The sequence below is a fragment of the Ambystoma mexicanum genome, chromosome 4p (genome assembly GCF_040938575.1).
Source record: "Ambystoma mexicanum isolate Mex_15411 chromosome 4p, UKY_AmexF1_1, whole genome shotgun sequence".
Taxonomy (NCBI): domain Eukaryota; kingdom Metazoa; phylum Chordata; class Amphibia; order Caudata; family Ambystomatidae; genus Ambystoma; species Ambystoma mexicanum.
The window spans coordinates 536,312,633-536,329,329 of NC_090927.1; the positions used below are offsets into that span (position 1 = coordinate 536,312,633).

The following is a 16,697-nucleotide window of genomic DNA, read 5'->3' on the forward strand; positions in this document are numbered from 1 at the left end:
CGTCTTACGAACAAAAAGTACCTCTGTCTCAGGAGGTGTCTCGGGAGGTCAGAGAGGAGATGGAGTGGTGGCTACAGCATATGAATGCATGGAACGGGATGCCAATATTTGTCTCATCCCTGGACCCGATAATAGAATCCGATGCCAGCAGATCAGGCTGGGGAGCCCGGTGCGGAAATCTGATGACCGGAGGGAGATGGCTGGCGAAAGAATTGGATCTACATATCAACTGCTGAGAGCTTCTGGCGTGCTCGTTCGCTGTGAAATGTTGGACACAGGGGAAATCTCAATGTTGCATTCTCCTCAAGATGGACAACGTTTTCGCAGAGAGGTACATAAACAGGTTAGGCAGCACAAGATCCAAGATGCTAGCAGATCTAGTGAAGGAATTCTGGCACTTATGCCTCCAGAGAGGCTTCCAGTGCTACTCCTACCCCGACGATATGCAAATTATTGTGCGACTTGATCTAGCTCAGCCAGAGACGGCTGGTCAGTTGAGGAGTTGCCTGAAGGCAGTGGGCGACTGGAGGGCCAGGAACTGGCTCAAATTAGGAAACGGTGAGAAAACTGAGTTGACACTGACACCCCTTCTATGTTCTGGACCCCAGAGTTCTGGCCTGACACCCTAGGCCCCTTTCCTCTACCTGTCTCGTTGGTCAAAGAACCAGATGTTAAGTTCACTGCTTCTTTATCTATGGCCGAAAAGGTGTTGTCTACCTGTCAAAAGGGACACCTCAAACTGAAGACTCTACAGAAGGTCCTTCCTTATATTCCATCAAAATGAGATGCTCCAGTGGTATTAATTACTGCAATGCGCTGTATCTAGCTCTTCCGCAATATTTGTTCCACCGTCTGCATTTGCTGCAGAATATGGCAATAAGAGCGGTGCTCTGCCACCCCCGCCACCCCCACAAACCCCCCCAGCCCCTGTACGATGCATATATGACATCGCTTGTCAGTAGACTCCACTGGTTCCCAGTTGATCAGCACATTAGGTTCAAGTCTGTGTGCTTGGTTCACAGAGCCTTCTATGACACAGGGGCAGAATACCTCCAAGCAAAGTTTTGCCCATACACTCCCCGTCGACCGTTATGCTCCCAATCCTCTAAGACTATTCAGCCTCCTAGGATCATTCTCTCTCGGGTTGGAGGCTATGCTTTCTCAGTGACTGCGGCCAGGGCATGGAATTCTCTCCCTCCCTGCCTACGTGCCAGTGAGGCCTAGTTTCCCATCCGGTGGGCCCTGGAGACTTTTATTTTGTAGCACTCTGCTTTGTCTAGTCTGTTCGTACATTTATGCAGTTATAGCACCATGATGCCTTTGGGCGACCGATGCACTTTATAAATATTGTTAAGATAAGATAGGATAAGAGAAGTAAATCGGTGATGGCAGAATACCTGCCGGGCAGTCTGAACAAAGTAGCGAAATGGAACTCCAGGTTCCTAAGAGATGCCCGGGATTAAAAGCTGGATAAGACAGTGTTCCAAAGACTGTGGTTGAGGTGGAGCCCATTTCAGAGGGACCCATTTGCATCAAGACTGAACAGACAAATGCCTGAGTTTGCAGCTGGAGTCCAGACCCTGAGGCAGAGGCGACGAATGCATTTCTACAATTATAGGGCCCAAATTTGGAAAACTCCTTCCCGCCGTTCTCAATGATAGCGAGAACTCTGGCAGAGGTGAGGAGGCAACGGGTATCTATAATTCTGGTGACGCTGGCACGGAAGTCCAGGCATGGTTCCCAGACCTGCTGGAAATGGTGTATGACAACACGATTGCACTGCCGATGATCAGAACGATCATTCGGGAACCATCCTCTAGTGGGATCAGGCAGCCTCAAACTCATTTCGTGGGCAATCTCATGGGAGCCTGGGCTAGGCCGGGACTATTGAGCGAGGCTCAACTCATCATTGAGGAATCCTGGACTCCGGTAACCGAAATGGCATAGCTGGTGTATGGAGAGGAACATTCATCCAGCTAGAACAGATGTAGTGATTGTAGCAATTTGTTGGTGCAGATGGCAGCACAGGGCTGGGCATACAGGGCCATTAACTCTGCCCACTCACCGATTTCATTGCGGCATATACAGTTTGGACGAGCAGTGGAGGAACACCCAGTGATATGCAGACTACTGAAAGGTGTCAGACTGATTAGACTTCCCATGGTAAAATACGACCAGTTATGGGATGTAGATAGAGTATTAAAGTTGCAGAAATAAAGGTGACTCCAGGACTCCGTGCCAGTGGAAATGTATTTGATTGTTTTATTGCACAATCAAAAGTTCTCCAGACTTTTTCTTCGCCTTCTCACCTGCTGTGCCCTTCTCCAGCTAGGCGGCAAGGCAGGAACGACGATCTTGCTTGGTCCGTTCCGACAGGTTCTTGCAGAACGCACAGTCCTTCTCCACGTGCATCTTGTCCTCATGAAGGCAGTAGAGACATCTCGAATGCTCGTCCTCCTTGAAAACATTTTGCAATCCGCATCCTGGGCAGCTCCTGAACAGCTTGGATCCGGGCGTCGAGCTACCCTTGTCCTGGGCCATGTCCTTTGAGGTAGGCCACAGATCTTCCGGAATCTTCCAAGAAGCGTAACTGGACGAAAACTTCACCCTTGAGGGGCGTAGAAGAATTCCGAAACGGGTCCCCGTTATCGGAAGTATAAACGGTGGAGCTTGAGGCTCGCTTAACCGAAAAAATGAGAAAATTCTCCTGAAAAAGCGTGAAAACGCAGTAAAAGCTCGAGAGCTAAAACACGAGGACTCCCAACACTTGAACTTGCGGTAAAAATCTGAGGATGGCTGAGGGGTTTAGGTAGAGGGCAGTCATTGGCTGGGGGCAGTATGACCCAGAGATTAGTGATTGGTTACTACTAAGAAAGACAGATCAGAAACGAAACTGATACTGATTTTTTCTTTACCGAGGATTCCAGGCCTTACGACGGGGAATATTCATGAGCATGTGAATCCATGCCAGACCCCATGCTGGAGAAGGAACAAGTTACTTACCTGTAACTGTTGTTCTCCAACATGGGTCTGGCATGGATTCACATGCGAACCCTCCCTCCTTCCCCTCTACGGCTCTTCACTTGGTCATACTACCACTTCACGTGCTACCAAATCTGAGGATGGCTGCCAGGGGAAGGGCTTAGGCAGAGGGCAGTCATTGGCTGGGGGCAGTATGACCCAGGGATCAGTGATTAGTTACTGCTAAGAAAGACAGATCAGAAACGAAACTGATACTGATTTTTTCTTTACCGAGGATTCCCGGCCTGACGACGGGGAATATTCATGAGCATGTGAATCCATGCCAGACCCATGCTGGAGAACAACAATTACAGGTAAGTAACTTGTTCCTTAGAAAAATTAGCACTCTGCTTAATCATTACACGTGTCTCGGCTCGCCTTAGCTTTTATCAAATCAGGGCCGATATTGGAATGATAAAGTCCATGTGACTGTTGTCCGGTAGTTATTAAATGAGATAGATCCCCAAAAAATCAATGGTCCTGTTGTTCTGGATTCAAACGCGTCGGCTGCACCAATGGTATAAACAATCGAATACATTTCCACTGACGCTGAGTCCTGGAGTCACCTTTATTCCTGCAGTTATTTGTGGACGGTTCGGGCTTAATACCCGTCCAAATCCAGTGACCGCGACAATTGGTGCAATCCAGTGAATGAAACAATGATTTATTTGGGCAATTAACCGGGATTGTAAGGAGTCGCCTGCCCGAGCAACTTCAAATGATAAGCCCCATATATTCGCTTGAAACAGATATTAAAGCTGTTCACAACATGGCCGGACAACGATGAGCTATCCAGGAAGGAGTTATCAGCTAAGGTGACAATGCTATTATGTTTACTGTCATACAAGCAAGTATCTGATGTAAGGGCATTAGAAGTCGATAAGAAAACATTTACACCCACAGGGTTGAATATATCTAGGAGAACTAAAACGAATCTGAGAAAAATAGATTATGCATAATTCACGGGTTATGTCTGGTGCAGTGTTTACAAGCATATATAAACCGGACAAGAGACCTACAGCTCACAGGGGTGTCTCAGTTGCTCATTGCTCTGAGGAGACCTTTCGGGGCAGTGGCGTCAGCCACTATAGCAAGGTGGATGAGCTGGGTTATGAGTCAGGCAGGCATTGTCATTACGTGTTATGGTGCTCACTCGGTGAGTGAAACAATGGCGTCCAAGACTTTTAGTGTGGTCACCCAACTGGAAGATATACTGAAGGCAACAGATTGGGCGAATGAGTCCACATCAAGACTTTTTACTTCAAACCAGTCAAAAAGGTAACAATGTTGGTGATAAGTAACCTTTAATCGAGCATAATCCGAGCCTCTGGGTCTTGACATAGAATTCAGATTTTCAACACATTTGTTAATGAAAGTCGTCATTCTATTAAAGGCATGGAGGTGGAGGATTATCCCACCTTTTTAATTGTAAACATGTATAACATCATGTTATAATTTATGATGCAATTATATGATGTATTTCTGTCATGCAACACAATTACCCGCTCCAGGAGACCAGAGATCTAAAATGTTCTTTATTTTCAGGTTCCATAGGAGATAACAAGCAGACGGGAACATGATAGTCATTGTGAGGTTTGATAAAGGTTAAGCGTTTACCGGTTGGGACGCAAAATGGAAGACCAGCAAAAGAAAGAGGAGGTTTTTAAGATGATGGATAGATTTATGTATGTGATAAGGGACTATTGGTGGAATACGGTCACGTGTTTAAGGACGAATAACAAGAGAACTACTAAAGACTTGTTTTTCATGGAACATGTAGTTTTCTCACTTTATTGTTCAAATGATGATGTTGTTATGCTGCTCGAGTTAAGTAAAGTATAAGAGAAGCATAATCCTTAGCCTCTGTGTCTTTAATAGAATTATGACTTTGTTTAACAAATGTGTTGAAAATCTGAATTCTCACCATATATTTCAGTAATCTCAGATCTTGAGCTTCACCCTCACCACTTCCAACTCTGTGTTCAGTTACAGGCCAACTACATAGGCTTCGGCAAAAATGAGAGAATGATCCTGCTTCTGTGAACACCCTGTGGCAGCAAACACCTGCCCGCCCTTACACAGGCTTTACCGCTCGGGCCAGCTCTTTGACTAAACTAGCCTGGTGCAGGTGGAGAAAGACACGTGGTGGGAAGCAGGAGTAATGGTAGCAAACAACCGCTCACCTTTACACCTTGCGGACATTGTGTTTGGACATGAGGTTATAGAAAAATGTTTTGACTTACCTTTTGATAGAGCCAATTATTTGCCTGCCCAAAGTGGATCAATTGCCCGAAAAATGCAAAGTGGCCAAGACCACAGCCACATCTATAAGGCTGATAGTCATGTTGCTTTTCACTCTTTTTGACAGGGGAAATTCATTTTGTTCCTTAATCTCATTTGCTCATTGGGCAATGGTGGGGATCAAACACCTTCAAATAAATAGTAGCACATGTTTTTTGCCCCTTCAAAGTCTAGGTGCAAGACCTCCACCATCCTCTCCTCCACTACGGATCAAAGAATGCAGAAATTTTGACTTTGTCCACTTTACAGTGGTGGGGGAGGCTGGTCCTGTTTTTCTCTGACTAGATGAACACATCTGATGCCTGGACCTTGAAGTTGTGCCTCCCTTTCCTCCATTGACCTCTTGACAAACCGTTTTCCCTGCCCTCCCTTCTTCCAGATCTCTCCCTTGAAAATCAATGAAAAGACTGCAATCCAACTTCTACCAGCCTCTGCGATCCACCCGTGTTTTGTGGAGATAAAGTGGTGGCCATGCTGTAGTTCGCCGATCAGGCTCACCGTCGCCTGCCTCCACAGTCGTGTACGGGAAAAGGGGGGGCGAACTCAGCCGAGAAGCAGTCTCGTCTTAAACAGGGCCAGTTGGGTCCATACAAGAGTCCACACACCTGCTTGTCACGGCTCGATGATTCGGCCAGTGCCTGGCAGCGGGAGTCTCCGGACCCTGGCTCCTCCACAGAGATCCCCTCACCTCCAGGAGGGAGCTGCTGTACAGCGGCGCTGCCCAGTGATCACCCTCGCAGGTCTTCGCCGGTGCATTCAGCACTCATGGTGTCCGCGTGTTGATCTGGAGAACAGCGACCAGTTACTCAGGTCCTCACATCACGCTCTCACAGTGTCGCTGTTTGTCTTCCCTTCTCCCAGGCTGCAAGCCGCGGCCATCTTGCAGGAGAGATGGCGCACTATCTGAGCCGATCTCCCTCCTCAAATTACTCACTGAGGGTCAGAACTTCAGGATAGATTCCGCGCCTAGTGAGTCTCCATATTCTGCTCCGTCAGAGGGTGTAAATATTGCTTCATTCACCAGGGATTAGCAGGATATTAAAGAGGATACTTTGGGCGGCCACGGGAGCCTGAGAGACTCACGCCTGCATCGTTCGGTAGTTGGCCACGCCTCCCACGCAGGACGGATTCTTGATTGGCAATGGTCGAATGACATATAAGTTTCTCAGTAGACTCATCATTTTCCGTGCTGCTATGCATCCTAACCGTGAGATCTCTTGTAGATCCCAGCTGGCCAGGTCTTCCATAGGGCTTGCGGATCTTCTTAGAATCACATGCTTTGCATAGGCTGACATCTAGTGGTTGATACAGGGTATTACATGAATTATTTTCGATTTTGAAAACGGACAGAGCGTGCTTGTAACACTATCCCTTCTATGACTTGTACTGTACCCATGATCCGTCACGCGTCAAGGTCCTCAGACTGTTTTTTTACGCCATCGGGCTGATCGCAGTTTGTTGCTCGTGATCGAGCAATTTGAGTTAGTGATTAGTATATAGCTTAATAATACTTCATGTTGCCTTCTTTGCCGAGAGCACTCGATGGTAGCTGCTGGCTTTCGACAACAACTTCCTGGCTTTCGAGGGCTCTGATAGATCGGCGCACAATGGCCTACAACTCTACAGGCTTCGGCCTGCACAGTAGGGAGAAAAACACTTTACACATTAAAGCAGAATGTCTCCATATATTTCCCCCAAAATATATATTGTCTTACTTTTCACCAGCGTTAACCATGGAGAAATCTTTTTAAATGTTGCCCCACATGTAAACGTAAGTTTTCCTGGAAGGTTACACACAATGTCTGAAACCACTGTCTTCCAAGACACCACCAAGAGGCCAAATGTAGAGCGTGTAAGCTCTTCAGACCGACGACGCTTAAAGATCGACTATCAAAACGGTAGGCGGCATACGCGATGAATGCAGCAGGCCTCTTGCTCTGTTATGGAGGCTTCCACTGGCGAAAAGGCCAAACCTATAAAACACCTGCATGGGGTTGGCTAGGTTTACAGTGACCTGACTCTGCCTGAACTCCACAGTCAAAGAACAGCAACACACCCCCTTTATGTCAGATTTTAAAACCAAGAGGAACTTTGAATCAGAGAGCCTCTGATGGAAAGACGTCCTAAGGGGGAGGAGGAGGAGGAGGAGTTGAGAAGTTTGGTGAGGGGAATAGATGAACATGAAGGATGTGGTAGTAATAACAGGAGGTGGGATAAAGAAAAAGAGTGCAGCCTTACTTGAAGTCAAAGAGATTGAAGAAATGTCACTATTTGGTCAATCCAAAACAGAAGTCAAGTCAACAGTGGAGTTAGTCAAACCAACAGGTTTTAACAAATTACAAGCGATAACGTGCCTCTGATTAGTAGTGATTGATTATGAGGAGGGGTTGGCAGTGAAAAAAGGTCCTATCGCCTCTCTGACTTTGGTGGTTCCAATACAGGTGGAGAGTACAGATTTTATCGGGGCTCTCATCCTATCCTGGGAGTTACTCCCAATGAGTTTCGGCTTGCCCAAACCCCTATGGAGGGTTTGGCTGAGCGTGCTCCAATGCCTTGCATCAAAGGGGGTGGCTCAGCCCTGGGGAGAAGGGACGAATTGCCCAGATTCGTCACACCACACTAGTACAGACAATTTGGAAATGGAATGGAGCCTCCAAAGAGGAATATACCTCCAGTCTCAACATGTTGAAGGGGAACACAACTGCCCAGCAGAGACACAAATCAACCCTCAGAAAAAACGTGGCAGTTATATTCGGACATTGTAGACTATGTTTTCACATGTTGAGGGCAACCAAACATATACCTGTTTGCCACAAAGGAAAATGCAAAATGCCTAAGTTACGCCTTCATGGTCCCACAGAAAGGGTCCAAGGGGAACAAACTGTTGATCAGTTGGTCAGGGGTATTTGCATATGCTTTTCCTCCAATACCATTCTTGAACAAACTAATCCGCAAAATGCACCAGGAGCATTTAACAATTATCCTAATTGCTCCAATGTGGGCACGCCAAACATGGTATTCTCATCTGCTCAAAATTTCCATTTGCCCACTAATAAAGCTTGCATGCCCTTACATATCACAGAAACAAGTGTTAAGCCTACATCCTCAAAACCTCTCGCAACCAATTTAGCAGCTTAGCACCTGAAGTCCTTGTTTGGACACTTTAATTTGCTGGAAAAAATGCATGGAAATATTGAACGAACACCTTAACCAAACATTAGACATTGCTCCATTAACACATGGAAAGGATTTGTGGCAGGGAGTAAAAAAATCAAATGGCAATCCAATTGACTGTTCTCCCTCGCATATAGTGCACTATCTACAAGACTTGTTAGACTTCGGTCTGGTCTTTAATTCACTGACAGTCCATTTAGCAGCAATGTCTGCATATACAACATCACAAAACAAGGTTTCTTGCTGGAAGGTTCCAGTCGTGAAAGCCTTCCTGGAGGGAGATTAAAAGGCTTTACCCTCCTGTTGCAAACCCACTACCTGCCTGGGATTTAAATATTGTTTTAAGCAAACTCCTGGGCCCTCTTTTTGAACTATGCATAAAGCAAGTCTCGAAGACCTCACTTAAAAGGCTGTATAGCATCACTTCTATTAGAAGGCTAAGTGAGCTTCAGGCATTGTCTGTGACAGAAACCTTTTGTCACAATACATAAAAAGGTGGTCTTAAGAACGCATGCGCGCTTCTCAAGAAAGTACATTTCTACATTCCATGTCAACCAATCCATTGAACTGCCAGCTCTCTTTCAAGACCAACAAAACTCTGGTATAAAAGCACTCCATACACTAGATGTTCGGAGATTGGTCAAGTGCTAACTCAAAAAAACAAAACCACTCAGAAAAACAGCCCAGTTCTTTGTGTCCCTAGTGGCCAGGAGAGAAGGGGATCCTGTCTCAAAGGCTACCACTGCTAGATGGATAGTAAAATGGATACAGCAGCGTTACTCGTTATCAAAAAAGACAATGGGCCTTATTACAAGTTCGGCGGTAGCCTTGCTGGTAAAACCGGCCGGCTGCCGCTGAACTTGCAAATTATTCCAGCACTTGGCAATGGGGAAATGCAGAGCCATTACGGCCCTGGCGGACCCTGTATTTCCCCATTGCCGGGTGCCAGTAATAATGAATCCCCATTCCCATTGAATGGTGCCGGTGCATCCGACATAATCTGCTTGCGGGTGCCGGTCCGCCCGGCAGGTCAGTCCTGGCAGACAGGAAGGCTCTGCGAGCAGAACTCGTAGTTTGCCAGTCTGGTAACAACGGTACCGGCAAGCTTACTGGTACCGTTGTTACCGGACTGGCAAAATTGTAATGAGGCCCGCTGACATCCACACCTAGAGTACACTAAGCACGTAGTACAGGTGCTACATTAGCCTTCATCGCAAATGTGCCTCTAGAGGCTATCTGCAGGACAACCACATGGAGTTCAGTGTACACTTTCACACAGAATTATTGTGTTGACCTACAAGCAAGAAATGACTCATTGGTGGGACTGGCAGTATGGAAACATTTATTTGCCTCGGTTCCATCTATCAACCCACCGATTCACCCAGTACTATTTGCTAGTCTGTGCAAAGCATGCGATTCTAAGCAGATCCACAAGCCCCAGAAGACAAACCTTACATACCTGTAATCGTCTTTCGGATGCTTGTATCTGCTTAGATTCACATGTGCCCACACATCCTCCACTCATTGGGAGTAGAAGGTACCATAGACAGCATATTTAATGTTAGGGTTTTCAACACTGGAAACTGGAAAAGTTTGAACTCTGCGTGCCATAACACTAACTAGGGGGTGGACATGTCGTCGTCATTTCGGTCATTTTCACAAATTGCTACAAATATTGCATTATTTATGTTAAATGGGATAAGTGTTACATTTAGGTTACTTTCGGATGTCTAGAGGTGATACATTTGTAGATTTGCATGCGCACAGAAACATAACGATGAAACATTGACACACAGAGGGCCCCTCCCCACTTAGGTGAAGCAGGCGATCAATATGTGCACGTGGAGTTTAGCTGTATGAACTGCAGTCATAAGAGGAGATCATAATAGGTATAAAATGCACACACAATGGTATACCCGTATGGGAAGTATTTTTCGAATGTAGTAAAAGATATGAAATACATGAGGTGTTGCTTTGTGTATCATGGGTCTCCGTATTGTGGATTAATTAGAGGTGTGTTTTCGCAATCATGGCAATGGCCCGTCAGCACTCAGGTAACCGGTTTAGTAAGTTGGTCAAGGGGGTGGTTGCAGGCAGTTTGCAGATGGCTCAAGTGCTGGAGGGTGAAGGGAAGATATGATCTCTGGTAAACAGGAGAGCTCATTGTTGTAAGGGATAGTCATCTTGTGAACTTGCAGTGCTATTTAGAACAGGAGGCTTCTGCCAGGACACTTACGAAGATCAGTAGTAATAGATTTCAGGAGAGCGATTGTGAAGTCAGAGAGTGGGTGGAACTCATGTGGTCAGACGTTAAAAAAATCAGAATCTGGATTGGTTTGAGCAATGCGGTTAGCAAACACGAATAGGTCAAAAGGGAATCTACGTGTCTTTCTCTCATCTTCATGTGCTTAGGTATTTTTAGGGCAGGTCCGTGTGTGTCATTAATAGGAATTCTGTTATCGTGTAACTAAGAGGCAAGGCTGCCACCAAATATGGAGAGGTTTTTGGGAAGGGGTGTGTTGAAAATGTAAACTTTGTATTTATAAGTTTGTAGCGGATTGTGTTATAATGTCTGTGTCCAATGAACTGTGTGGGTTTTAGATTTCTCTGCACAGGGAAACCAATCATGTTTGGGGATGCCTTTGTAACAGTATCTGGGGAGTGTATTAACTGTAGAAAACTGTATATAATATGTGTTCTTGGTGTGGTTCAGGGAGACCAGGGTTAGTGTGACTGTTAGATTTCATCTAAGCCCCCTCCCGGCCATTTGTACAATAAAGTTTTGTGGACAAAAGGCACACTTACTAATTCTAGAGGTGGGCCTAATTTGGGTAAATGGGCAGAGCTAAAGGTCCACGCCTGCACACTTCTTCACATTCATATTTCACGGTACAGTTCATGCAACCTAAGGTGATACAAGAAAGACAGTCTGAGGACTTAGGATCATGGGTATAGTACATGTCACTGTAGGGATATTATTACAAGCTATATAAGTGGGTACTCCCTAATTTTTTGTTATCGGGGGCGGGGTCAAGTCTGATGGAAGTGAGAGTCTACAAAGAGAAAAAGTACATGACAGACTGACTACCCCCTCTAATGATCCTGTGAAGACACAGGTTTAGATACAGAGAGACTGCTTACTTATTATGCAGACTAAGCACCTTGTGGGAAAATAATTATTTCAACTAAATGCAATGTAGCAAAATCATAAATCACTTTAATGTTAGTTCATAAAAACATAATTAAAACACATTATTGACTTCTACGTTAAACAGTCATACCTTTCATTCCACTCATACGTTTTACAAACACGGGGTTCTACAATTTGAATGTTCTTCTAGCATATTAATTATTCACGATATGCATGACATAGGAAAACACATGCTACATTGCATTTAGTTGAAATAATTATTTTCCCACAAGGTGCTTAGTCTGCATAGTAAGTAAGCAGTCTCTCTGTATCTAAACCTGTGTCTTCACAGGACCATTAGAGAGGGGTAGTCAGTCTGTCATGTACTTTTTCTCGGGATATTATTACAAACACACCCTCGTCAACGTCCCTTTTTAAAATCGAAAATAAATCTTGTCATACTCTTCATCAACCACTAGATGTCGGCATATGCAAAGCATCTGAATCTAAACAGATAAAAGCATCAGAAAAATGATTACAGGTATTTAATGTTTGTCATATATTATAGATAAGGTGAAACTGATCATGCATAGGAAATGTGAAAATTCTATGGCTTATAACTGAGTCATAGGATGGATCAGTATGATATTTGACTCTCCTAATCTGGGGCCCGGGACCCCAAGAATAGGGAAATGATGTGCAAATCCGTGTTACGGTTCAAAAAAGGGTGTTTTTCATTTTCCCATTCATTTTTCATTAGGGGAAATGTCAAATTTTTCCTCAATTGCACCGCCCAAACCATTGAACGGATTTGTGTCAAAAAAGAAACGAGTCTGGCACAAAGCAGTCAATGAAAATCATTTGTTAGTTTAGCGTAGATCCGTCCAGTCATGTTTTATTTTTTTTGGCGTAGAGCAGAGTGCCCCTGTATCCAAACAGTTTGTCATATTTCCCATGATGCATTGCTAGTGGCAAGATTTTTCATTTCTGAAGACTGCCATTACCTGATTAAGTTTTAAAATCGATTTTGAAAAGTACACTCAAATTATTTAAGTAGGGGAGTAAGTAGGGCAGCTTTGAGGCCACGGAGCATTTGGGCAGGGCATGCAAGGATGATTTGTGATGGTTTGATGCTTAGTGATAGTGTAGTTTTGTTTATTTGTTTGCAAGCCTTTTTCTGAGTTCGGGAATCGCCACAGACAGCAAAAAAGAGTAAATACTTCAACATTATTATATATTGAGATGTGGCAATAACTGTAATTGCTAGTTAGGGGAAAGGAGTATTTGAAGTTGATTTAAGAAGCAATCTTGTTTTTTTAACATAAAATAAATTACAGGGGTTACTTGCTAATTTAACTTAAAATGTGTGGGAGGGGGGGTGTATTAGGGGCTATTAGCGTTTTTGGGATGTTAAATGTGTTAAAATGCTTAATTAGTTCGATAAAAAGTGTGTACCAAATGACTGGAAGAAGCTGATGCTGGTTTACTATATCCTTTGTTTTGAATGGACAAGCTTTTCAAGTGACTTAGTAGGGAAGATCTTGTTTCACGCCCGACGTCAGCAGGGAAGATCTCTCCCTCTTCTTCATCCCAGTACCTAGTTAGTAATCCTACCTGTAGTCCTATATGCATCTTCCTCATCCCAGTAGTGAATAGTAATCTTACCTATGTACCCCCATATCCCTCTTCCTCATCAATCCCCCAATAACTCCACCTGACTCTTCTTTTTCACAGTACTCCACTACTGCTATCTCCCTCTTCCTCATCACAGTACACCACTAACACCACCTCATTCTTTCTCATACGTCCCACACTATGACCACATAACACTTCGTAATCAGAGTACTGCACTATGACCACCTCACTGTTCTTCATCACAGTACCACACTTCCACCACCTCACTCTCATCAGTCCCACACTACCACTGCGTCACTCTTCTTCGTCATAGTACCCCACAACCACCAACTCACTCTTCCTCATCACAGTCCACCACCTCGCTCTTCCTCATCAGTCCCTCAATATCACCAGCTCACTCTTCCTCGTCAAAGTCCCCTACTAACATCATCTCACTCTTCCTTGTCACAGTACCCAGCTACCAGCATGTCACTCTTCCTCATCACAGTATCTCATTACCACCAACTCACTCTTCCTTGTGACAGTACCCGACTGCCATCAAACCACTCTTCCTCATTTTATCCCTCACAAGAATGACCTCACTCTTCCTCATCACAGTCGCCAACTAGTGCACCTCATTCTTCCTCCTCCTAGTTCCCAACTAACCTACGTCACCCTTCTTTGCCATAGTCCCGCACCTTGCTCTTCTTCATCACAGTACACCATTACTAATCCCTTCTTAGGTAGTGGACACAAAAGAAATTAAATACTTGATAAACCTGATGTTGCGTAAGCTCAAGAATAGATATTGTTAACACAACTGATGTCATAACCTTTATCGGGGAAAAAGGCCAAATTACAGGTGGTGGGAGGTATAGCATAACAAAACCCCTGAAATTCAATGAATAAACATTAGTTGCAGTGATGTTAATGTGCTGATTTAATGCCACCAAACCCCTGAAATTTGGCAGGTGCTGGAAGCTATCCCGCCTTAACTATGAGTCCCACATTTCCAGTTCTCGAATATTAAAAGTATACAAGTTCCTTTTCAGATATATGAGAAATATATAATTCTTCCAAATACTTCAATATCAACACCAAAGCAGACAACATTGTTTCAAGCCCCTTCACAAATTATTACATCCAATGAGGCACTAACTAAGAAAATCTGTTCTTGATGTCCTGAACCCCATACTGGAACTTTTTTCACCACTCATTCTCAATCCTAGAGTCCCAATTCACAACTTTATCAGCTGGATCCCTCCTATGGAACAGCTTCCCCCGGCGTCTTGAGTAGGACCTTCTTTAGTTCCAAAAGCACCACAAGACTTTACTCTTTTCCTCCTCCTTCCCTTCTTCCCTTTTCTGCTAATCTCTGTCGCTGTGATTGGTGTCTTGGACCCTTATGCATCCATGGGGCTCTTGAACACCCACACCCAATCTCCCCAGCTTCTGTCTACCTATAGCACTTGCCTCGGCACACCCTACACACTGAAGACTTGCACTTCTGCACCCAACACGGCTGGCCCCTTAGTACTTATTCCTTGCACTTAATCTGTTGCACACCCTCGAGCACGAACACCCCAGCACCTACCCCACTGCCCTCTTCCTTTGCTGCACTTGCACATTCTGAATCCTCACAAGGCATAGTAGGTTCAGTCTCCCCTTTCCCTCACTGTATTTTTTGTTTATTTAATTGTATTGCAATTCCCATGTCCCTCCCTGTTGCCCTGTGGGCACTTTAAAACAGAATGTGTTTACTGTATAAGCGCCTAACAAGCAAACAATGAACTAAACTAAACCAAACTGTTTGGACACTCAACCACATGAATGCGCGGCACAAAAACAACTTGAAAATACCTTTGCAATTTTCCAAATAAGTGTAATACTTATGTTTGTAATTTCAGAAAGAAATCCTTACCAAATACTAACTATATATTTCTTTCATTGTTGTTTATCACCATATAGTATTGGCTTATTAGTCTTTTTTTCTGCCTCAAATTCAGTTCTCAGGCAGAAATTCAAAAATTGTAAGCAAACAAAAATGTGAACTGTTCTAAGCTTAGCTGTATATTACAATTTAATATATGCATGTTCCATCGCCTACTGTGTAAGAAGGTTTATTATTTTTTTTTTCTCTGTAACATGTTTTTGTTTTTGCAGGATTCAGGTCACCCCTGCACTGCTAATGATCCAGGGAGCAGCTTCATGCCAGTTTCTCCTCAGCATTTCATTGACCTATTCAAGTTTTAATTGCAGTTATGGATTTATTGTGCTATTTGTGGTACTGGGGGGTACACAATGTTATTGGATATGGCATTAAACATTAACATGATGTGCAATATCTTTAAAAACAGGAATTTCAAATAACTAAAAGCCGAGTAGTGTATTACAGAATACGAAGAGGAAGATGTTCAATGGACCTCTGCAAACGAAATATTGCATTGATTCAATTTAGACAAGACCACCAAAACTTCAATGTAGCGGCATCTATACATTTAAATGTTTGTTGCAGACCTTTACCATTACGGGTGATTAAATATTTGATCCTGGCAATAATGGGTATTTTCCACATGTGTATGCATGTATTCTGTTTTTGTTTTCATGCTGATGTGGTACATGCGTATGCAAAATAAATAATATGTGTATAATCTACCGAACCTTTTAAAAAGAAAGAAATATACTTTTTCAGACATATGCATATAAATAAATTATTAAATCTGAATTAGAGCATGGTGAGCATCTGATTGTCGATTCGTTTCTGTGACAGCAGCCATAATGACTGTGGACCACAAAAGCAGTGTATGTTCACATTCCCTTTGCCCAGTTCAATTTCGCTGCATGGGAGGTAATGGCGTTTTAACAAATGCATTTATGTGTATATTATAGTGTGGCAGTCGCCACACTATAGTTAAGTTGAGTATTGAGATACATAGGAAACTTAAAAAATGAATTGCTAATAACCTTTGACTTGCATGATGGATTTAGCTGACATTTTGAAATTAAAGGTTTGTCACAGGTCTCCCCCTCCCCCCATTCGCCCATTTTGGACTGGACCTTTTGGGAAACATCCGTAAAAAAAAAAGTTATTAAGAAAGTAAAAATACGCTGTTTCGGCATAGTCCCCATTCATTACCATAGAGAAAAAGTTCAAAATGTTGCTCCTGCACACAGCCAAAACCGCTGAACAGATTTGGACCAGGTATGAAACAACTTGGGCACAAAGCGTTGACTCGATTTCCAGGGGCAGAGGGGGCAGGACTGAGATAATTCCGTCCACAATTATTACAAAATATGACGGGAAGGGCGTGCACCTGTTTCCAAAAATAATAGCTATATCTCCCAAGCTGCTTTGCAGCAGAGAAGCTGACAGGCTTTTCAGAAACAAGAGTTTGTCAAGGACACCCCACAAAACTGCATATTGGTGTAACAAAACGTAAAATGAAAAAATTATTAC

The 16,697-nt window shown here is 43.9% G+C and overlaps 1 protein-coding gene across 13 annotated transcripts in view; it reads left to right on the forward strand.

Annotated features, from left to right (window-relative positions):
• Window positions 1–15,965, forward strand: part of FBXO25 (F-box protein 25) — a 989,471-nt gene extending 973,506 nt beyond the window's left edge. For all 13 annotated transcript variants that reach the window (XM_069606066.1, XM_069606074.1, XM_069606068.1 and 10 more), the window contains one exon: window positions 15,404–15,965. In XM_069606066.1, coding sequence (XP_069462167.1) covers window positions 15,404–15,493 — 90 coding nt within the window. In that variant the 3' untranslated portion in view covers window positions 15,494–15,965. The remainder of the gene's footprint in view (window positions 1–15,403) is intronic.
• The last annotated feature ends 732 nt before the right edge of the window (window positions 15,966–16,697 follow it).